Here is a 23419-nt window from a genome sequence, read left to right on the forward strand (position 1 = left end):
TTCGCGGGGAGGAAAGGAAGACGAGACGCCCAGGAAGCCAGGAAGCGCGTCTCCCGGACGCACGTCCGCGCACAGAAGCCCCATGTGCGCACGGGGCTGCAGAGGGGCTGTGGGCCGGATGCAGAGGCAGGCGGAGCCGGAACTCCACTTCCCGCCCCCCCCGGGCTCTGTCTTCCTCGCTTGCTCTTTACAGGCCCTGCCACACAACTGTTTCATTAAGCACACACAGAGCTTTAGACGAACATCCTTAATACTGGAGAACTGTCAGCCCGGACCCCCAAACAACTGTACGTCAGCAGCCTAGGGGACATGTCCTTGGAACAGCACGTTCAACCAGGCGCGGGACACGGCCACAGCCTCGCACGGAACACGCGCTACGGCACCTGCCGACACAGCTGTCTGGGGCAGCACACGCTCGCTCACCTGCAGCAACGCTCACTCCCACAGCCCGAGAAGGCGCCACACCCTCGTGTCCCAGACCCTCCGTGTGTCCGGCCCGCTTCCCCACACATGCGGCAGAGGTAAAGTCTTACATGGGGTAACTCTCCGCCTGCTATCACCTCTCCATCTGGAAGAAACGGCAGCCAGGCCTCCCCGGCAGAGCAGCCTTCCCTGCGGGCCTGCGGAGCCCTAACGTCGCACACGCACACACTTACTTCCAGCAATACAGAAGTACACTTGTCACCTCGGGTCCTTTCCCTGCAGATTATATCCATGACACGATTCTTCCACAACAAAATTTAAACCCAGCTTGCATTTTGGGCCACTTTTTGATGTCAAAAGGAAGCATGACCCCCCCAGCCCAGGGGTGCATGACCTGCAGGGAGGTCCCCTACGGGCAGACGGGCTCGAGAGCAGCAGCCAGCAGCGCCCCCTCCCCCAGGACCGCCCGCCTTGTTGCTTCTCTCCTTCGGTCTCCAATTTAAGAAATTCTTCACTGAACGTGCAGAAAACATACCCCTTGTGTGTAGGAAAGGCAGAATTCCCTGTTTTTTACATATCAAAACAATACGCATGGGAAGTCAATGTTCGTAACGGGTACGTGCAGTAAGTTTTGGAAACGTCCTTCTGCAGACTCCTGGGGGACAGCAGTCTTCAGGGAAGGTTATTTGAAACAAGAGGGCACACACAGGTCAAGGGCAGCCGCCTACACAGGTGCAGCCCCCCAGGACGACTGCAGCCTGCAGCTACGAGGCCAAACGCTCATGGCCACTTACACTGCCAAGAGCACGATGGATCACGTAGACATCCTCGACACTTACCTAGAGGCAGCCCAGAAAGGGTCACTGAGAGGCTGACTGTGGGTGTGTTGACTCAAGAACACGATTCATGAATCAGAACTGTATCGAAGAGAAACTCACAATTTAAAGGATGTCCACATTTTTGTTTTACAAGGAAATGATCCTACGTGATTGACAGATCTGGCACGTTTTGTTTACAGAAAATGAAGAATTACACCATGAATTACAATGCTTATCTGAAACACATCTTTCCAAAAAGGAATACCTGTCCAAAATCAGAAAGTCACAGGAATCACTAAGAAATGACAATACCAGCAAGCCATCGTGGCTCTCGAGTTCTCTGCTGTTGTGAAGCGACAGAGTAAAAACAGAATTTCCGGTCTGTCCTAAATGCCCACATCTAAACTCAGACAGGGGGAAGTTTCACTAGAATGTACTCAGATACCTGTGAACGGGGCGCGCCCAACTGTCAGCTAAAGAACACTCAGCATGATGGGTCACCAGTAGGAGCGAACATGCTCTTTACACTTTAAATAAACAGAAAAAGAGGAAACTTTCCCAAGTTACTTGTCTCCGTCCGGTACAAAAACCTGGGACTCCATGTGACCCACTGTGGTGACATGTTTAAAGGGTCTCTCGTGGGCATGCATAGAGAAACACGGGGTGAGATGTAAAAACTGGGGAACAGCATGCAGTCACCCTGACGGAAGTCAACCAAGACACGTAACGGCTTTCTTTTTTAAAGATTTTGAAATAATCTCTGCACCCAATGTGGGGGCTCAGATGCACGACCCCGAGACCAAGAGCCGCACGCTGCACTGACTCAGCTAGCCAGCTGCCCCTTCTAAATACTTTTTTTTCCTTAAGTCCACTCCCCGCCGCCCCCCACGTAACCGCTAGTTGTTCAGCGGGCGCGGCATTCATCCTCACCAGCCATCTGGCCCCGCACCCCCAAAACAAGGCCTGGTGCGGCACCACCAGACTTCACGAGGGTGACGACACGCCGAGAAACCACAGACCCCCAGGAGCAACACCACGCGTGCCCAGGTCCTTTAGGACACAACTCCCAAACGCCCCCGGAAGAGGACTTTGAGACTCACAGACTATCTTTTCCACGTAACTGTCAAAGGGTGACTCAAAACTCCACGAGGAGAGAAAGAGCTGACAAGGAACATTTCACCTGCACTCTGCCTGTGGCAACTCAAGGTCAGCCCAAGATTCCCATTAAAATGAGTCATCCATGGGGCACCTGTGGGGCTCAGTAGGTTAAGCCTCTGCCTTCGGCTCAGGTCATGATCTCAGGGTCCAGATATCGAGCCCTGAATCGGGCTCTCTGCTCAGCGGGGAACCTGCTTCCTCTTCTCTCTCAGCCTGCCTCTCTGCCTACTTGTGATCTCTGTCAAGTAAATAAACAAATCTTTATAAATAAATAAATATAAATAAATAAATAAATGAAATGAGTCATTCGTGGAACACCCGAGTGGCTCAGCTGGCGAAGCAGCCGCCTTCCTTTGGCTCAGGTCATGATCTCAGGGTCCTGGGATCGAGTCGCACATCAGACTCCACACTCAGCAGGGAGCCTGCTTCTGCCTCTCCCTCTGCCACCTGCCCCTGCTCGCTCTCTCTCTCAGATAAATAGAATCATAAATGAGTCACTCAGCAGAATTCAAGGCCCACGTTCAACAGAGATGGCCAGAGCCGGGCTCCACAGTGATGGCTGCCCCAGCACCAGCTCTGCAGCCCCCTGGCCCTCACTGGTAAAGGCAAAGATGACCTTACCCTCCCCTCTCCCTTCCCCAACGCCAGCATCTTCCTGGGAATGGCCCAGGGAAGCACTCTTGGCCCCAGGATGGCCATCAGACTGCAGGACTGGCCAGGAGCTGGGCTCCGAGCCCGGACACAGTCCTTCTCCAGGCCTGACCAGGGACTACTGGCAGGCCCAGCCCAGTAGCTGAGTCTGTGAGACTAAGGCGACATTTCCAGCCCAGTCAGCCTGACAGCAGTGCTGCGGGCACAGCTGGCCGCACACCTGCGTGGATTAGGAGGTTCTGGGCCCAGAACCGAGGTATCCCAACGGCTTCGGGGATCACGGTGGGGATGGAATGAGGCCACAATTACAGCACTTCACACGATAACCAGAACAAAAGCCACAAAGACACCATTTACTGTGACCTTTAGTGCAGTGAAGATACTATCTTTGTTATCAACTAGGGGAAAACGGCAACAGTGAAGTACCATTCCACACCCGGTAACGATGATCCAAGCACAAAGTGTGGTCAAGGACATGGAGAAACTGGAACCATCGTGCACTGCTGGGGAGAGCAGCAAGGCGGCTCGCCAGGGTCTCACGGGCACCCCCGGAGCCAACTGCACCCCAAGGCACATGGCCAAAAGGACGACAGGACTCAAGCAGATCTCACCCAGGTTCACAACAGCACTACTGACGATAGCAAAAGGTGGGAAATAAACAAATGTCCAGCAACCAATGAGTGGACAAGCGAAACGTGGTCTTGAAATAGAGAAAAACACTGATCTGCCCCCTGGTTCAGGACTCAGGAAATTAGCAGGGCTCTGAGAGCTCTGGATCAGGAAATATGCTCAAAGGCCAAGTATGAGAACAAAAGATGCCCCCAGTGCTCTTACCACCAGCAAATTACTAGTGAGGTCACGGAGCTGCTCGGACACCATCCAGCTGGTGTCAGAAGGGCTGAGGAGGGGCACTCAGCGCCACATTCACAGCGGCCCGAGGGCTTTACACAGCAGGCCTGGGACAGCACAGGCTGGAAGGGCAGAGGCCCGCTTTGGCGCGGACGCTTTCCCACATGCAGCGGGACTACAAGTGCGCGGGGTCTTCTGCTCTTTCAGCAAGGCCTCCTCTGACTTTATTGTAAGGAGACAGCACTGGAGGACCCACAAAATACATGCTCGTCCACTGTTTGTCTCCCCAGTAAGGCTTCTGCTCAACAGCAGGCTACTGCAGTTAAGTTTCTGGGGTATCAGAGTTACAGAGATTTGGGGCTGTGCCACGGGGTCGGCTCCCCCAAGCCCATAGTGCTCAAGGGTCACCCATGTGCTCGAGACCTCCGCAGCCGCAGCCACAAAGCCAGCAGTCCTGCACACGGCGCACACGGAGCCCCGAGCTGTGCCACGAAGAGACACGCTCGGAAGGACAGCCGCTGTCCCGGCACAGCCCCAAGCAGGACCGCATGTGCAGAGGACACGCGCTGGGCGCACAGACTGTCACGGCCACACCCCTCTGACAGAAGGCTCGTCCGGAGGCGGCAGAACTTCCAACTCCTCAAGAATCCCACAACAGAAACGAAGGAAGTGCAACTACTACTACACCCTTTCAAACAGCATCAGCCTCTGAATAAATTTTTAGAAGTCAATGAAACTGATTACAGGAAACATAAACAAAGTGATGCATTTTAAAATACCCTACAAAGAAAAATCATACCTCTTGGCCGAAAGCACCCGTAGTGATACAAATTAACAGCCTGTGTGACACGGCAAACCCCAAGTCCTTATTTTAAACGGATTATAATGACGGAATGAAATGCTACTTTTAAGGATGGACCCTTCGTGCCAGCACCCCAAGGCGGCTGGAAGAAGCAGTGGGCAAGAGCGTGACTCCTCTGCCCAGGGCCGTCTCCCCAAGTTCCCCCGGAGAGGAGCACCCCCCGCGCAGCGCCCGCCCCTCTGCCTGCTTCCGCCCGGAGGACGGGCAGCAGCGCCTCCGCCGGCCTCCGCCAGCGCCGCACTCACCGCTGGGCTTGATCTCCCGCACGTAGTTGCTAGGAAACCAGCCCGTCCTGCCGTTGTGCGTGCCCTCCCACCAGCCGCCTTCCTCCACCCGCGTGACGTGGATGACGTCTCCCTTGGCGAAGGAGAGCTCGTCTTCATTGGTCTGCTGGAAGTTGAACTTGGCTCTCACAACCAGCTGGCTGCTGCTGTTGTCGGTCATGTCCTGGAGAGGGAAGAAGGGGGAGAAAGCTTCACATCAAAGCAGACGACGTTCGACTGCAATGCCCCGTGCCAGGAGCAGAAAAACTGTCCAAGCACACAAACGGGTTGGGGACCTGCTCCAGTGTCCTGACCTCCAGCACCCGGCTCCCGTCCCGGAGGAAACCCTCTTCATGCCTGAAAGGCTTTCTTCTGCCGCGGGTGGGCCTGTGTCCAGACTACGCACTTTCACACGTACACAGACGTCGAAGCATACGGAGCATCTGTACAACCCCCCGGAGTTGAGAGTGTGGTCACTCCTGGCACTAGAATCACTTCAGTCTTAACGAACCACGTAACTAACCGTACGGCTGTGCCACCAACTCACTCTCCATTACTGGGCTGAAGGCTGCTTCTCCTGTTTTTCTCCCGCGAAACAAGGCTCCGTTGAAACTCCCTGCACGTCTCCTCACACACCTCTGAATAAGCCTACACATTAAATTCGGGCCAGAAAACATGTGTGGCACACTCTAAATTTCAGCACCGATCTCTAAACTGCCCTCCGGAGGCCCTTCTCACAGCCGCAGCACTCCCGCCAGCGGCACCAAAGGGCCGGCGCAAGACACCACGCGGTGTTTTTACTCGTGCCCAACTGCTGGCAAGAAATGGTATCTCCTTTCCATCTGCATTTTGTCCTCGGAGATTAAGCACATGTGCCATCTCTGAAAGGTGGGAAGAGGGAGGCAGACGGAGAGAGTTTCTATTTCCGTCTATCCCAGACTCAGTTCTGCAGAGGCTCGCCACTGGGAACTACCAACAGGAGTAAACCAAATACTGCCCCCAAGGAAAGCCTGATCTCCGGGTGGAAGGAGCCAAGGAGGGGCAGCAGGCAGGCCCACTCACCCCCTGACGGGGCGCACCCTGTCGGCCTGCATCCAGGGGTCCCCGGGGACGGGGAAGGACATCCCGTAGCCCACGGAGCCTCACTCCTCATGAGGCTCCGGAAAGCTGTGCCCCTCAACAGGGGAGTCAGCCAGGGAAGAGCAGACGACTCCACCTTCCGCACGGTGCAGGGAGGGACGAGCGGAGGGGACGGTGGGCGCAGGACAGCTCCCACGGCCGGCGGCACGAGACTGCAGGGGTGCTCCCGGGGGAGGAGTGAGAAACGCTCCCCAGTCCGGAAGCACAGGAGACTCTTGGAAACAGGCAGGAGACCAGGGCTGCAGTCAGGAACGGTGCCGAGAAAGCTCCAATGGCAACAATTCCTAGTTCTAGACAACAAAACGTGGTCAGGAAAGGACGAACAGTCACCGCACAGGCCCCGGCCACGCTGTGGGTCTGGGGCGTGGTGATGCTATGTGGACCGGACCCAACGGAAACCACAGGGGAAATCCAGAGGGAAGGTATGGGCCAGGGGGCGCAGTGTGAGACCCCCACACCCCTACTCCACGGCAGGTTTAAGCAACCAAGCTTCACACAGGCGTTCACTGAGCCAGTGGGAGAGATGGGGCCGCCTGGCTCCTCGTGCCCAAAGTCCTGAAGGACCCGATTCCAAACTAGGTGCAAGAGTCACCAAACAGAGAAAAAGCAGCATAGACACAGGGACAGGGCTTAAGGAAGGGCAGACAGCTCCCCAAATGTTTAATACTTGCGTATCTCACATCAATATGTTATAAAAATTGATTTGTTTAAACACATCCATTAAATGTTTCATCTAGTAAATTAAACACGTCACACGTACGCATATTTAATGCTTCGGACATGTCTTCCGCATCTGGCAACACTGAAAGACAAAGCTCCGGCCTACCGATCACCTCAAATGGGAGGCTTGCTGGCGCACGCCAGCAGTGAGGGGCAGCTGAAGCCCCCCCCCGGAAAGAGCATGCATGTCCCCGCTCTGAGGAGGGAAGCAGGCAGAGCAGCCACTCTGGGTCGGCTCATCCGCAAACCACGGCCGTCCCGCACAGGCTGACCGCCACGTGCTCCTCTCGGCGACCACCCGGGGCAAGCTGGCTCGCTGCAAAACCTGCACAGCGCCAATCCTGGTGATCACCTTCCACAGTGGATGCAACACGTACCCAGGCACACGCACAGAGCGGGCCCCTCGGAGGCTGAGCCACTGCCCAGAAACGACCCTGCAGTCAGCCCGTCCACCTCAGCTCAGCAGCCGGTGCTGAGGCCCTCTCTGGGCACCAAGGAGACCGGAGCATGACAAGTGAGGTCAACTACACTCTCCCACCAAGGTGCAAATTCTCTGCAGTCAGGCACACACTAGAGAAACACCACAGAAGCCTCTTCCGCTTCAGAAGCGGCCACTCCACAGGGCAAGGACAGGGGCCCGTGGACAGGCAGGCAGCCAGCCTAGATCCACCTAAATTTCTGATTCCATAGACGTCCACCAGTTCAGAACCTACTAGAGACCTCAGTGGAAGACGCTGTCCTAAGGAGTGCTAAGCGAGCAGGACGCCCAAGACGCGATGCAAGGCGTGCCCACCCACGATGCCGCAAAGGGCCCTCACCCACGCGGACGAGGAGAGCTCCGGTCACTGCCACCGGGGCCACAGAGCCGCGGGAGGTATTTAACCACTACCTTATTTTGGATTTCTCTTCTTCCCATTTTTAAAAGTGCTCCTGCAACTAAAGCTCGCCCCGTCTCCGGGTTCAAGGGGACAGCCCACGGCGGCCCACAAGGTAACAGGCTGAGCGAGGGCAGCCGCTCACAGAGCGTGTACACGCACCAGTTCCATTTATGCCAACTACAAAACAGGAAAGCTTGGCTTTGCCGTCAGAGCTCAGGCCAGCAGATGGCTCTGGGAAAGGAAGACCTAACAAAGGTGACGCTGGTCTGATCAAGTTCTGCTTCTCGATCTTACACGGGATGTGCGACTTGTAGACATTCATGAGGCCGTTCTCCTGGATGCAGGTTTCAGGTCAGTGAGGGGAGGACACTGCGGGCTAGGGGTACAGCACCTCCGCTGGGAGCAGGAACGTTCCCCGCCACCGGCCACCTCCTGAGGCCTACGGAGGCCTGCCTGTCAATCATACCACGCACACCCAGGTCTGCGTCAAGCAAGTGCTCTGACCCCGCGTTCTGAGGTTAGCCCAGTAACCCAAAACCAGGATGTTCCGGCGCGTGCCATCACGTGAAGCCCCCCCCTGCTCCCTGCAAGCGCTCAGACTCCAGTGATAGAAGAAAACGCTGTCAGGGAACATCCAGTTTCTACTCCAACGGCTAGTACTTCCCGGACTCGTGAGCGTATGTAAATGTGACTTCTCTGCGGCCGTTTCCTTGGAACGCACGCGGTCAAGCAGACGCAGCAACTAGACGATGTCCCCTTTGTGTTCCAAACCTGCCAGCCCACACCATCAGCCGTGAGACACTCGCTGCTTTCAGCTGCGTGGGAAGGTTGTCGAGAGCGTTCCGAATAGAGGACATCTGGTGCACCGAGTCAGCCCAGGACTCACGTGCTTGCTGGGCAGAGGAAGTGGGAAGGTTAAAACCGTGAAAAACACACGGATATATGGTCCTCCGTGCCTTAGAGACCGTTCTGGGAGCTCAGTGACCAGTCCCAGGAGGTAGCAGGGACCGCAGGGACCAGGAAGGGCTGTAAGGGCTCCTGTCAGGTGAGTCCGGGGTGACAGGAGCAACCACGTCCCCGCATCGGACTACTCTCCCCATCTGTGGAAGGGAAACTCGGGAGCCCACGTCACACTTACCGGGAGTCAGGGGACGAAAACTCAGGGCACAGAGGGACAGGAGGGCAACCCAGAAAAGGATAAGGAGGGAGCGACAGGGAAGGGCCAAGGGAAGAAGTGCGAGCTTCCAGGTCCGTGCAGACAACGCCCTGCGACTGCTCGAGCGCCCACCTCCCACGCGGGAGACCGACCAGGAGCAGACGGATTCAGAGACCCAGAAGCAAGACTGCGCGGACAGCAAGCTCCGAGGCGGCGGTCGGGCGAGACCTGGCCAACCGGAGCGGCAAGTGCCGAGTCAGGACGTGCGCCCGGGGGGCCCTGAGAGCACCGAGAGCACCGACCCTTGCCTTGGGAACGGCAGGGCCGTACACGATCGGGAGGTCGCAAAATTCATGTCCAGGAAACCGCGGACTGTTTTCAGCTTCCCGTGGAACCTTTCAAGTGACAGGAAGTGACGGGCAGCTGGGCATCCGCGTGTCACCGAGTCGTCCTTCTCCCCTTCCTCTCGGCCACTTCGCCCATCCCCCAGCCCCCTCTGGCAACCATCAGTTTGTTCCCTATGGGTTTGTTTTTGCTTTTTATTTCGTTTCTCAGAAACCACCTGCAAGTGGACTACGGTAGTACCTGCCTTTCTCTGACGCGTGCCGTTCCGCAGCGCCCCTCTTGGCCCAACCGTGCTACGCAAATGGCGCGACCCTGCTCTTCATGGCCGAGTAATAGGCCCTTTCGAGTATACCGCACGCCGCACGCAGCTGTCCACGGGGACTCGGGCTGCTTCTACAAATAATGCTGCAGTAAACACAGATGTGCATGGATCTTCTCAAATCAGCGTTTGTTTTCTTCGGGCACATGCTCAGAGCAGAGTCACAGATCACAGGGCATCTCTACGTTCAGTCTGAAGACCGCGATACTGTTTCCCGCAGTGGCTGCAGGAATTTACGCCGGCGCCTGCCAGTGGTCGGCCCGAGGCTAGCCATTCCGACGGAGGGAGGGGCTCTCTCCCGCCGTGGTTCTGACACAAGTCTGTGATGGTTAGTGACCCTCGGCATCTCTCCGTGGGTCTTCGGGCCACCTGCAGGTTTTTGGGAAAACGTCTATTCAGGTCCTCTGTCCATTTTTAACCAGATTTTTTGATGTTCATTTCTGTAAATTCTTCATGTATTTTAGATACAAGCTCCTTATCGAATAGGTCCCCTCCAAGAAACTTCTCCCGTTCAGCAGGTTCATCTGCTGATGGCTTCTTTGACAATAAGGCCTTTCATCCTGGTGCACTCCTCATAGCTGTCTGTTTCCCTTGCCGGCGGAGACCTACCAAGAAAAAGGTTTCTGCAGCCGTTGTCAAAAAAAGGACTGCCTTTGTTTTCTTCTAGGAGTTTTATGATTTCAGGCCTCACATTCGGATCTTTCGTCCATTCTGAGTTTATCTGTGTGTGTGCCGTACGAAAGCGGTCTGTTTTCCCCACACCACTGCTCGGAGAGAATGTCTTTCCCCGCTGTATGTTCTCACCTCCTCTGCCACTGACTGAGACGATGTTTACTGGTATCAGACACACAGCTGGAGGCTCACTTCTGGCTCCCGGCTCTGTCCCGCTGACCTGTGTCCACTCGGGCGCTGGCACTGCGCCGCACCCTGAAACTGGGGACTGCGATACCGCCGGCACTGCTCTTCCTCAAAAGTGCCTTGTCTACTCCGAGTCTTTTGCGGCTCCACAAAAATTATACCAGGACTTGTTCCAGTTCTGGGACCAACTACTGGGACCCCGACAGGCACGCATCATGTGTGCAGACTGCTCGGGGGAGTGTGGGCCTGTGAGTGGCACGGACTCTCTAACCCAGGAGCATGTCCCCATCGGCCGGCATCGACTTTGAGCTCCTGCACTGTTTTCTAATGTTCAGAGTACGAGCTGTTCACCCCCTGGATCACGTTTATTCCTTTTTCATTCTTTTTGGCACAATTACAAATGAAATTAAGAAAATAATCTCTCTTTGTGGCGCCCATCACCCAGCTTTTAAAATGTTGCCATTCTGATCCTAATTTTTAATCCAAGAAAGTTACCTCCAAGGACCGTGAACACCTGCGGAGAAACCTAAAGGCAAAGGTCATGCTCACGCAGGATGGAAGAGAAGCCTTGCCCCTGCTCCTCTCACCAGCAGCTCGTGGGGACTTTTCCAATCACAGATGCCGAACAGGAGACACGGTAGGGGGCTTTTAATTTCTGGTGAGACTTAAAATATCTCCGGCTCATTAAAAATTAATTCCGTGGTATCGCGATCCCAGGAACATTCACTATTCAACATTACATTTACCTGCATTTTACTTAAAATTTTACATTTGCAATCAAGTCTTCAGGTACTCAAAACCAAGTAGTTAAAACGGACACAGGTAATGGTGCCTGGGAGCGTCTGACTCTTGGCTTCAGCTCAGGTCGTGGTCTCGGGGTCACAGGACTGGGTGCTGCAAAGCACAGAGGGTGCTTGGGACTCTCTCTGCCCCCACAGCCCTCCCCACCTCACATGCACTCAGGCTCTAAAACACTAAAAAGTTAGCACAGGTAAATGCGTGAGGCAACAGGTATTTCTTTACTCAGAGTGTGTTGAGTTTGTTTTCTTCGATTCTCCCCCCAAGAATTTTATAAAACCTCAATTTAAAATGTTTTTCAAATAGCTTGTGTATTCTTCCTTAATTTAGAATCAAAATACTCCCAATCGCGCTCTGCAACATTCCCCTAGTGTTACACCCAGTGCCTCGTGGGCTCACTGCGGGGCCGTCTGAGGGAGTACAGGGAACAGCACCTGGAACAGTGCGCACAGAGCAGTGACACGCGGCGTAGCACATGCAAGAGCAGAGACGGTGACGGCGCCACTCTAAGGAGAGCCAACGATGAGTCAGCCTGGGTTCACAGAGTCCAGGAACACGTAACTATCCCACTGCCTTCCGTAGCTTCCTTTTCAACCCTCTTCCATGAATTAAAGTCAAATTCCCTCCACAAGGTACAACTCTAGCCACTTTCTTTCTTTAGGGTCACCATTAACGTACGTAATCTTCCATTCGGGTCGAAGCTGACCTTGTAGCTGTGGTCCCCAGTCACTCGAGAGCCAGGTTCTCCTCAGACTCGTGTGCAAGACCATGTGTCTCTAACACAGGTTTACTGAAGTGGTCCAGAAAACGAAGTCACATGACCAAGGGCACCCACGAGCTCCAAAGAGGGCTGTGAGTGTTTGCACCAGGACAGCGGGGACGGCCTCTCCACACCCGGTCCCTGTCCCGCCGTGCGCGGCGTCTCAGCGCAGCTTCACGGCTCCGCCCGATGTTCTCTGCTAACGGCCTGTATCCTAACAACTTAGACGTGGATCTTTCTTCACTTCCCAGGACAAACGTTCACTTCAGTTCCTTTTCCACATCACCACCCGCCATCCGAAGGGAGTCCCTCCTTCGCCAACCGCATGCGGACTCAGGAAAGCACCCTAGGTCATGCTTAGAACCACCACATTCTGATTCTTCGGCTGTTGGCCATTTCTTCCTTGCACATCTAAAGTTCTGACCCCCTTACTTCTGTACGTTTGCACAAAGCAAATAAAATATAAGGATCCGGTAACACTCTGAAGCAGCCATCTCCCTACATTAGCACATCTAAGGAATCTTAAAACATAACCCAAACTGCACAAGTTCTCAGAAGCAGTCAAGGGTAACGTGGATACTGTGGGAGACGCAAACACCACCCCAGCAAAGGCACCCTCCGGCTGGGCAGTACCCGTACGGGGGCATGCGCAACCTTTCTGGACACGCCTGCACACACTCATCTCCCCAACGTCCTCCGATCATCAACTCAAACTTACCAAGCTTCGATACTGGCCCTGGAACAATTTTGAAGTCCGGCTGTGCGAAGGCTGAGTTCCCAGGGAGTCAAAAGACTTGATCCGATGAGATGACGGCCGGGCACACACGGAGTCACTTCCCAGGCCGATGTCTGAAATGGTGGCGCAGAGAGGAGTGAGCTGAGACGCTGGCGAGCATGGCCCTCACAGCACACCAGGCTCTCAACAGCGGCGACCCCCGGGGGACACACGGCCCAGGCAACAGAGCACCCACGGATGCAGCAGTGCAGACGGCCCGCCCGAGACGGCCTGCACACGCTCTGGAAACTGACCGGACCCAACTACTCATCAGTTCTTCAGTGTAATTTTCAAATGTCTTTAAGGTTTTGTCACTTTTTAACATCTTCCGGTTCACATGGAAAACACAAGCCTCTGGAACTCAGAGCGTCCCCCCAACACTCCCAACACACCAGCCCCGCCCTCCCACGACTCCAGACAGAGCCTCCCGCAGTAACCAGCAGGAACTGTGTGCAACAAAGAAGACTCTTACTTTAAAAAAAAAAAAAAAAAAAAGAGAGAGAGAGAGAGAGAGAGAGAAAAAAATCCCCTTAGAGCTTTTAGCTAGAGACCCTTCTGAGGACCCCCCAGGAAGGGTCTGGGATCTGAGGAAGCCCAGGGAAGCCTGCGTCTGCCTGTGTGGGGCACGACTGGGGCTGCGTTCCCGGGAGCCGAGCAGGGCGACGTGTATCAAGAGGGGCCCACTTCCCTGGGCTTCTGTCTGCCCTTCCTGCTGCCCACGTGGCTCGACAGACACTGGGGTCTAGTGGGGTCCTCAAGCAGCCTTGCCAGCCCCAAGCATCTCCAACAGGCCGCTGCCATCGTCAGGTCCTACTTCAGGACCTTTCTACTACAGCAGGGCATAGGCCTCGGCAACCTCGAGCACAAAACCAGCTCCTCAAAAGCATTTCATGGGGATTCTGCCCACAGTGGCGACGTGCCGTTCCCCGTTCTCACCGGACTCCACCTTTCAAGGGACCATTAGTGCAATGAAGGGTCTCAGGACATCCCCTTCTTTCCCACTTTCTGCCCAGTCAAAAGGCAAGTGCTCATCGATGTTCCCAAAGAACACAAGCGGAACATGCCTCTCTCGACAAGCCCTACAGGCCAGGAACCAAGAGAGGCAACTGTGCTGTTATTCAGTCTTTAAAATAGAGATCAAAAAGGACGGTCACTTTCATCACACTGACTTGAGTGACAAAATTTGAGCACACAGCCTGCAACAAAAGTGAGAAGTTCCTGGGGCGCCTGGGTGGCTCAGTCGGTTAGGTGTCCAACTCTTGATTTCTGTTCAGGTCATGATCGCAGGGTCATGGGATCGAGCCCTGTGTCAGGCTCCACACTCAGCACAGAGTCTGCTTGCAATCCGCCCCCCCCCCACTGCCCCCTCGCCTCTTGCACCCAGGCACGCTCTCGCTCTAAAAACAAGGGGGGGGCTTCCCAACTGAGAGGCTTCCAGTGTCAACACTGAAAGGAGGAGTACCAAGTTTATCAGGTTTATTTTGCAACATTCCAAACAGGTCTTTGTCAAGAACACCTTATATCTTCTCCTTTTTTTTTCTTTTTTTTTTCCTAAGATTTTATTTATTTATTTTTCAGAGACAGAGGGAAAGAGAGCGAGCGAGCACAGACAGACAAAGAGGCAGGCAGAGGCAGAGGGAGAAGCAGGCTCCCCGCCGAGCAAGGAGCCCAATGTGGGACTCGATCCCAGGACCCTGAGATCATGACCTGAGCCGAAGGCAGCTGCTTAACCCACTGAGCCACTCAGGCGTCCCAAGAACACCTTATATCTTCTAAGTGTCCAGTGTTCTAAAGGGTACGTGAGACACTTGTGCACAAGGGGGGTACAAACAACGGTACTGTGCCCAGGAGACATCAGATCCAGGCCACGTTTGGGACGAGGAGCCCCGATCCGAGGGCATGGATCAAAGCTGCCCCAGGGCACCCCCCCTTTCCTAAGCTGGCACCTGGTCTTCAACTGCAGGGAGACCCAGCAAGCAGCAGCAAGGCCAAGCGGCCCTCCTCCCTCCTGAGCAGCCACCAGAGGCAGAGGCCCCACGGCCAGAAGGGTCTCCAAAAAATGACATGCGGATTGCCTCTGCGTCTGCTACTCTTGTCCCGTCTGCAGGAGACCCCTATCGGTCCCCGGACACAAAACTGAGGCTCGGGTGGTTACTGCAGCAGCTGACAGGCAGGACCCGCACAGCAAAGACACGCAGCCGTGCCTGCCCTGCGTCGGCTTCCTCCGTCCGAGTCCAGTGCTCTAGGACTTCCGTCACTGCGTGATGCCTGGTCCACAACTCTTCCTAATCTGGCTGTTCACATTAAAGCTGCCTCTGTTACAGTGTGTGACAAAGGCGGCAGCTTCAGTGCCTAATAACCTTTAAAGAACGCCCTGAGGTCCTGTGTGCTAACCATCAAGTGGCTGAGTAGTGCTGTGTGTGCGTCTTTGAGTCCTTTCCCTCCTCCATCCGGGTCTCTCCGTCCTCCTGGCTCAGATGCTCACAGACCTTCCCACGTTGGCTCACATAAGGTCCTAAATCATCAGTGGAGCCAATCTCCCAGATACTTCCGCCTCAACGGCCCTAGGCTTTCAACTTTAAACTGCACAGTCAAGCTGGGAAAACAGAGCCACATCAACAGCCCTGCCCGGGGATGGCAAGCAGCGGCAGGGGCTCTGGGTGGCAGCCACACCTCTGCGCAGGGAGGGGGTGGCACCTGGACAGCCATCCCAGCAAACAAGTTCTAGGAAGGGGCACCTGAGTCCCTAAGCACCGTGCACCCCAAGCTGGACTGCAGCCCAGTGTTCTGACTACTCCCCCCACATCCCACCTGAAGGGCCAGGAAGAAAAGGACAAGAGCCCCTCGCAAAATACACGAGGGGTTTCTTATCAAGAGACCTCAAGCTCTAACTTGCTCCAGTAAATCCGAACCTAAAAATGTATAAAAGTAAATGGAGGGGCGCCTGGGTGGCTCACTGGGTTAAAGCCTCTGACTGCGGCTCAGGTCACGATCTCAGGGTCCTGGAATCAAGTCCCGCATCGGGCTCTCTGCTCAGCGGGGAGCCTGCTTCCCTCTCTCTCTCTGCCTGCTTGTGATCTCTGTCTCTGTCAAATAAATAAATTAAAAAAAATAAAAGTAAATGGAAAAAGAAAAAAGGACTTTAAAACACAACTGCCGCTAAGTCCTTTTCAATGCACACAGCTCTACAGACAGCTGCTCGGTGCTCAGGGGGCCGGCGGGCTCCGTCCATGAAATCCGCACGGAAGCTCTCCTGTCCTCACAGTGTCGGGGGCCCAGCTCCACTCAGAGCCCCGGCACCCTCTTCGCCCTCAGGAGGCCTGGCCCAGGCACAGCTTCCCTTCACGAGCCAAGCCAATGGCCACTCCCCTGGTCATGGTCACACCTCAGAAACACCACCGCAGGCGCACTCTAGACAGGAGCTCCGACCAGCACGAACATCATCAAGACCCACAGAAGCGCTTCTAGCTCCAAGCCAGCCCAGGAGCGCGCCCGCGCCAGAAACATCCCTCCTCCGCTACCGTTTCCGCTAGACATGCTTCTGCCCACGGAAAGAACACCCGCCACCCACCAGAGGCCCCAAGAGGAAGACTTTGATCGAATAAGGAAAAAATACCACAGCAAAACTTACGACTGAATATGTAATATGACAGCTTATTTTACAAGTCAATAACGCCCACTGTTGCCTCCTCAACCACAAAGCAAATGTTTCTGCCCTTTCCTCTTCCCACCCCTTCAAGTTCAATAAAAAAGTCTTACCTGCTGTTACTTTGTTTAGAGTCACTAAGGAACTGAGGACCTTGTTAAAATTCTGCCCCTGATACAAATCATTTGCATCAAATGTCTGAAAGGAAAAATTAAACAAGTTAGTAGGGTCTTATAGGTTGGGAGCAGGATAAATGAAGTTCTCACAGCAACGAGACCACCGTGGCAGGAGGGAGCCGCCGAGCAAGTCCCGAGATGCAGGCCAGCCGGAAGGGGCAGACCAGGGGACGCGGCTGCCAGCAGAGGAGCAGGGGTCCAACCGGGTTCCCTCAACCAGGCACGCACCGATCCAGGACACAGGCCGTGAGACCAGCTTCGTAACGGCCAACTCCCCACATGGCCCCAACCCTCTGCGAGCTGGGGAGGAGCCCTCCCAGCCAGGGAGCTGCGGCTGGGGGGCTGGGGGCCCTCGGTGGGGCTGAGCTGCCTCCACAAAGCCACCCCAGCCACAGCCTGTTCCACAGTGAAGCACAGCATGGAACTGGCAGCACGAGGAAGGGAAAAGAGAAGCCGGTTCCAGAAGAGGGACAGCTCGGGGAAGGGGAACAGGACACCCCCACCGTCCAGGCACGGCCCCGAGGCCAGACCAGGACTCTGTAGTCTGCATCTTCCGCGACCCCGGCCGCCTGCAGACCAGGCACGCGGGAGGGTCGGCCTGGCACTCTCTCACACGTACACACGGATGGCCTGTCCAGATACCTGCCAGCCGCCGCACGATGGGTGTGCACACGCCAGTGCACACAGACCTCACTCCCAAATACTGCCTGAACACTACACACAGCTTCTGATCAGGAAGGAACCTCCACAGAAAAAATGTAGTCAAGTCACCCACAAATGCGCCAGGACATTTATGAAAAGCTTTCTTTCTGAGATGTCGATAACAAAAATGTATCTAGATACCCAAACGTAAACCGTGTCAACAGCCTTCCCAGTTTCTCACACTAGGACGAGAAAGCACAGCATCAGTCGTGCCCGGAAGGAGGAGCCGGAGGAAGAGGGCCCCAGCTCCCTCTCCAGGCGGCCTGCCTCTCCCCCCACTTCCTCCGCCTCACACGTCCTGCCAGGAACCCTCCACTCCTGCCTCCCGGCACCCGTCCCTTAACCCTTTCTCACAGGCCCTCTCCTGGCCACACTGCCCGACCACACTTGGGGAGGTGCCCTAAGCAGCCTCCCCAGTACACCCGTGACCACGAGCGGACACTGCCCTACACTGGAAACTCCAGAGCCCAGATTTCACAACACCTAACGGGGAGCGAAACGGCCAGCACGCAGTATAAACTCCACTGTTTGCTGAAGGGAAAATGCACCAGTCGACGCGCCCACCGGCCCAGTGGTGCCACGCGTCCCCACGAGGGACACACACGGCAAGGCCGCTAAGATGAGCCATTCCAAAGCTAAGCACCGCCTCCCTCGAAGAACCTCCAGTTAACAGTCTTGGGCACGTAGCTCCAGGAAGGGTAAAAATCAGGAGGTCCGGTTTACTTAAACACAGGAAACCAAAACTGGAGAACTGCAGGAAAGGAGCCAAGTGCGGAGCCGGACGCGCGGCTTAGCCTGCCTGTCCAAACGCTGCAAGAGGCTGGCCGGGGCCCCAGGCGCAGAAGTGGCTGGATCGTCGCCTCCCGGGCAGCTCCCGATGTGGCTTCTCCTGCCACGGACAGACCCAGTCAGGCAGATCTCACACCAGATCCTTCCTGTCAAAGCCCCCTCAGAACACAGCATCTTTAGAATCAGCTTCCACGACACAATATAATTCATTCATTGTATATTCAAGAAATTGAACTGAATTGAATATTCACTGTATATTCAAGAAATTGCAAGTCAAATGAGAGCATGATGTAGGCTGACACGTCCATCTACAACTTTCAGTGTGTTAGTTGTTTTGTTTTGTTTTTTAAGGGAATTAAGAGTAAGAACCTCAACAGGTCTCGGCTTCCTTAAGTGCAGAACACGAACATCCCCTTAGCCTGTGAAATGCAGGAGAGCGAATCAGGCCCTTCAGCTCTCAAGCTCTCATTTCAGAGATAGAAAAACGAAATGTGTGGCATTCTACGAGAAGAATTCTACATAAAAAGTCTACTAACCTTCATTGTGGTGAGACAGCGGCAAGGCACAAAACCCAGAGAAACAGGATGTTGAGACCGAAGTTTCCTGTTATTCCAGAACTATGTATCTCACTTGGACACCGGGAAGCGCCTGGTTGGCTGCCGCCGCCCGCCAATGGGCTTCCCCTGACATCAGAGCTCAAGCGAACGCCCGCCCGCGCCGCACGTCTTGCGGGAAACGACACAATGTGAGGAGACAAGCACTGGCCGCGGAGGAAGAGCACACATTCCGGACCGATGAAATGTTCCGACTAAAACCTTTCTCCAGAGAGAGATAGCCGGCTCTTTCCTGAATCAGGAATCCATCCCACAAAAACCAAAACCAGACAAATCGTTGAGTTCAGTTTGCCGCGTGGGAACAAGGGCAAAGCCTCAGGAGGACTTTCACGGAAGGACCTCGGCGAACGTCGGTGCCCGTGAGCAGCCCCGGGACACTCGGCTCCCGAGGGCACCCTAAGCCTGTTGCCCAAGCCCAGCACACGTCCACGACGGCGGGGGTCACGAGCCGGCAGGACGGAAGGAAATGAACACCAAGGTCCGCCTTTCCTCGGGTGGCCCCGGGAGCAGCGGTTCTCAGGGGAGGCCGCGTGCCACAATCTCCAGGAATTTAGAAAACCAAGATACTCAAGCCAAATCCTAGATAATTAAATCAGCATCTCTGAATAGCACCTCCCCCCCATCAAAATGTTAACAGTCATGAATTAAATGTACAGCAGAATCCAGTATTCTCCAAGTAAAGTTATTGTACCAGTTCCACCCCAGAACGGTAAAACATTTGTAAAAAGTCAGTAAGTTTGATGTCAAGGGAAACACAAGAATGACACACGGCACACACAAAGCACAGGGCAAGGCGGCGAGAAGGGAGCGGGGCTGTGGGTGAGGCATGGGGGGCCTCCCTGCGCTCACCAAGGGAGCCGCCCGCCTCCTCGGCTGGAAGGCTGCGCCCGCCCGTTACAGCCTCCAACTCCCGGAGGCACAGACACCCGCGGCCCCTCCGGCTCCTCATCCTCGGCCCGGGAAGAACACGCACCGGCGATGAGGGGGCAGGAAACAGCAACGTGCTCGCACCTCCCCTGCTGGAGAAGGATTTAAGAACTCAGACTCCTGCACGCCAAGCCTGTGGTTTCCTGCGAGACGGACTAACCGGTAACTACGTTTTACCCAAGGAAATCGTTTTCTAAAACGCAGTTACCAAGCAGAAAGCGCCCTCGATGACGGGGCTGCCCGGGGCAGAGGCCGCACACAGCAGGTGGAGCAGGCGGCGCGGTTATCCGGCCGGGTGCTGCCCGCCCGCCCACGCCCCGCGTGTCCCAGCACCGGCCGGCTCCCACGCGCCCCCACGCGACGTGACCCCACCCCATCTGAGGCTCGGGTTCCCGTCCAGAACTCCCAGCCTTCCAGCTGCGGCCACCGACAGACTAGCCCTCTCGCTCTCACCTTCCCACCCGGACGGCGCGGACGCTGCAGCACGCCACGGCTCCTGGAGGGAAACACAGCAGCACGGAGCCGGCAGGGCGGCCCCCCAGCTGCACTGGGGCTGCTCACGGCTGGGGCGAGCCGCACCTGCTGCCCGGCCTCCCCACCGCCACCCAGCAGCCACCCCTGTGTGCAAATGCTTCCCCAGGACGGCCCCTCCCTGCGCTCAACTATTCGAAGCCTTTTCATGCAATTAACTCTCAGGGTGGGACGCGCAGTCGGTCTCACCCCGAGCCCGTTTTTTCACACACAAAATCCAAGCAGCACAGCGGGGGGTGGGGCGGCACCGTGAGCCTCGGGGCGGCTGCTGTGAGTGAAGCAGACGCAGGGCAGAGGACGCGGCCAGCAGCTGAGGGCGTGCTGCTCCCCACAGCTGTTGCGGCACCCCTGCCACCAGGCCTGACTGTGGAGACAGACCTCCTTGCAACAGGAGGGAAAGGATAGTCCTTCTGAGATTCTCAGTCTGGGGGTCCTGTCTCCCCCACCCGGAAGGGGCTGCTAGGAACCTGCCGACACAGTCTGCAGCTCAAGGAGGGCCAGCCTGGCCCGCCCCAGACTCCGGCAGAGCAGCAGCAGCAGCCGCAGGCCTGCTGCACAGAGCACTCCCCTACGTCGTGGCCCCCAACTAGGGATCAGCTAGATGCCCAAGGAACATGGGGCTCCCTTACAGCTGCAGCCTCTGGAATGAGCTCTGATACGACCGCAAATCTACCAACTGCCCATCAAGGAAGGACGGCTGTGGCTCTCTCCACCAATCCCTCCACCAAAAATAGCAGGAGAGTAAGACAAAATTAAGATGTTCTGAAATTCAAGTTGATGACAGCGTATTCCACAAGTACAACTGCAGGCAGAAAGGTCTAAAAGGAAGCATGCCCGTACAGATATGAGAGAATCACCCCAAAACTAAAGACTTCCTTTATTGGGGAAAGATGCCAAATACCAAACAGATTCTGGCCAAGAACATACCCTCGAGCCAATCAAAGGAGGGCACTGCCGTCATCTTTCTAAAAGCAGAATACTTTTCCTCCTAGGCTTGGCCAAATGCCCCCAGGCGAGTGCGGGGGGCAGCACAGGACGTCACAGACAGCACACACCTCCAGTGGGGGACACCTCCCCGCTCCCTGGCCAAGCAGTGAGGTCAGGGCAGAGACTGGGGCTCTCGGCGTGACGCGGCCATGTCCTCCAGCCACGCTCGCAGACCAAGCCCCGACCTCCGCGGGGGGAGCCTGCGGGGGTGACGCTCAGCGTCACCGACAAAAGAGAATGTCACGAAGGCAGCTGACACTAAATGCTACCAGCGAAGGCTCCGGGCTGTTACTCTCCCAGCACTGGCTAGTCCTGGATGTCCCTGTTCAAGGTACAATTTGGACAGAATCTTAAAAGAAAGGGGAGACGGATGCAGAGGGCTCTGAACAAAGCAGCACAGGCAAGACACGAAGTGCAGACCAGACAGAACGCAAGCCCGGCGGGCCCGACCGTGGCTGCCACACACACAGCCACTGGCCACACGGCGCCGCTCGGAGAGAACAGGAAGTCAGTCTGCAAGGGCAGATGTAAACCAGCACCGCCCCAGACAAACCGAGGGCAGATGTAAACCAGCACCGCCCCAGACAAACCAGGCTCGATGGCCCCCGAAATCGAGGCACCCCCAGATCCCAACAAGATGGAGGGCAAGGCGGGACGGCAGGTGAGCACGGGCCTGCCGGCCTCTGGAAGCTCAGCACACGGGCCGGCACCACCGGCCTCGCCGGAGAGAGGCGACTCCGCTAGCCCACCTGCAAGGGCACCTCTGACACACGACACCACGTACCGGTGCCACCTGGAGGACAGGCCGGCCAGGGTGGAGAGAGTTAGCAGAGGAGAAAATGTGGGGGGCAGGTTCAGAAGCTGGTCTGAGCCGTCTGTAACGGCTGAAGGGGAAGTCAGGGTGGGGGGCGCGTCCCGACACCCGGAAGGAGGAGGAAGACCCCCTCTCAGGTTCCAGGGGAAGGGGGCCCCAGGCTCTGGACGACGGGAGTCGGGCCACAGCAAAGGGCCACAGGCCTGGCAGGACCCCCTTCCCAGCCTCGGGCAAGAGACGCGCACACGTGAGCTGCAGCCTGCCCTAGGAGGAGGCCAGAGGCGCAGGCTCAGTTCAGGAGCACCTGCCGCAGGACAGCAGAAAGGACCTCGGGAAGAAGGGACAGCACATGTGGTGTCAGATGTGGCGGCGCTCAGCAGCAGATGGGAGGCAGCGGGGAGAAGGTGCGTCATCTGTGCCAGGAGGACACCATCTGGCCTGTCAGGCCACCTGCCCAGCGTCCCTTCCTGACCTGCCTGGCAGAGAGGCCCAGGGGAAGCACCTCCTCAGAGCACCCGCCACCCTGACCACTCCCCCCCAGAAATACTGTCAGTGACATCCCCAGAACGGGCACCACAGGCCACCAAAGACCTGAGTACCTGGCCCAGATTCACGCTCCCAGCCTTAACTCGTGCGAGTCCCCGAGCTCTCTCTGCGCTGCCACAGTGCCCCTCTCTTCGGTCACACCCACTACCAAGTTCAGCTCCTGAACAAACACCAAGAATCAGGAAGGCTGTATGGGACAGTGGGGTTGTGTCGCGCAGGTCAGCCAAGCATCCCAGCATCCACGTGGCAGGGCAGTGGCGGGGGGTGACCTGTGTGGACCTGCGGGAGCGCCCAACCTGTAAACCTCCCCCGATACCAGAGGGCCGTCCGAGGAGAAGGAGCCACCGTGGTTTTCAGGAAAGCCTTAGCCAAGAGAATATTGTTGCAAAGTAAACGGGTTTCAAAGGCACAAGTTCTAAGAGCAGACACTGACCCGATCTAGAACGGTCACACCCATCACACTATTTCCGGACTTCTCTAACTCAAGGTCAGTGCAGCTATGTGTCTATGCGCTCCCCATGCCCGCCCACCCACCACCATGCCTTCCCATGGGCTCCGGCCAACGAGCTGGGAGCCCAGGGACGTGCGCCCGCTCTGAGCAGGACAATGCAGGCCAGCCAGCCCCAAGCAGACGCTGGGGCCCTCAGGCTGTTCCAACCCGCCTCCCCGGCCTCTCCCTCTGCGGACAGCAGCAGCAGCTCCCGCTGGGGCCTCGCATCAGCCTCGATGGAGAAAGCAGAGCCTGGGGCACAGCAACACCCTCTGTGCAGCTAACACGGAGCCAGAAGGCTGGACCTCTGGGGCTGCTGCTGAACACATCTGGCGAGAACGGGTGAGAACTGGCGAGAACGGGCTGCACTTCCCCAGCAGAGGGATTCCTGGCAGGGAGAGAGTCGGTCTTCAAAATACAGACA

At 56.2% G+C, this 23419-nt stretch overlaps 1 protein-coding gene across 8 annotated transcripts in view; it reads right to left on the reverse strand.

Annotated features, from left to right (window-relative positions):
- Positions 1–23419, reverse strand: part of ARHGEF7 (Rho guanine nucleotide exchange factor 7) — a 123642-nt gene that overhangs the window by 53524 nt on the left and 46699 nt on the right. For 4 of the 8 annotated variants that reach the window (XM_032315203.1, XM_032315197.1, XM_032315199.1 and 1 more), the window contains exons 3-5: positions 16533–16617; positions 12717–12847; positions 5007–5208 (exon numbers count right to left, since the gene is read on the reverse strand). The exons of 2 other annotated variants lie outside the window; for them this stretch is intronic. In XM_032315203.1, the coding sequence (XP_032171094.1) occupies positions 5007–5208; positions 12717–12847; positions 16533–16617 (418 nt within the window). Of the gene's footprint in view, positions 1–5006; positions 5209–12716; positions 12848–16532; positions 16618–18622; positions 19072–20206; positions 20228–23419 lie in introns of those variants that run through there. 2 more of the 8 variants (XM_032315198.1, XM_032315202.1) reach the window with 2 other exon arrangements.

This window comes from Mustela erminea, chromosome 15 (assembly GCF_009829155.1).
Source record: "Mustela erminea isolate mMusErm1 chromosome 15, mMusErm1.Pri, whole genome shotgun sequence".
Lineage (NCBI taxonomy): Eukaryota > Metazoa > Chordata > Mammalia > Carnivora > Mustelidae > Mustela > Mustela erminea.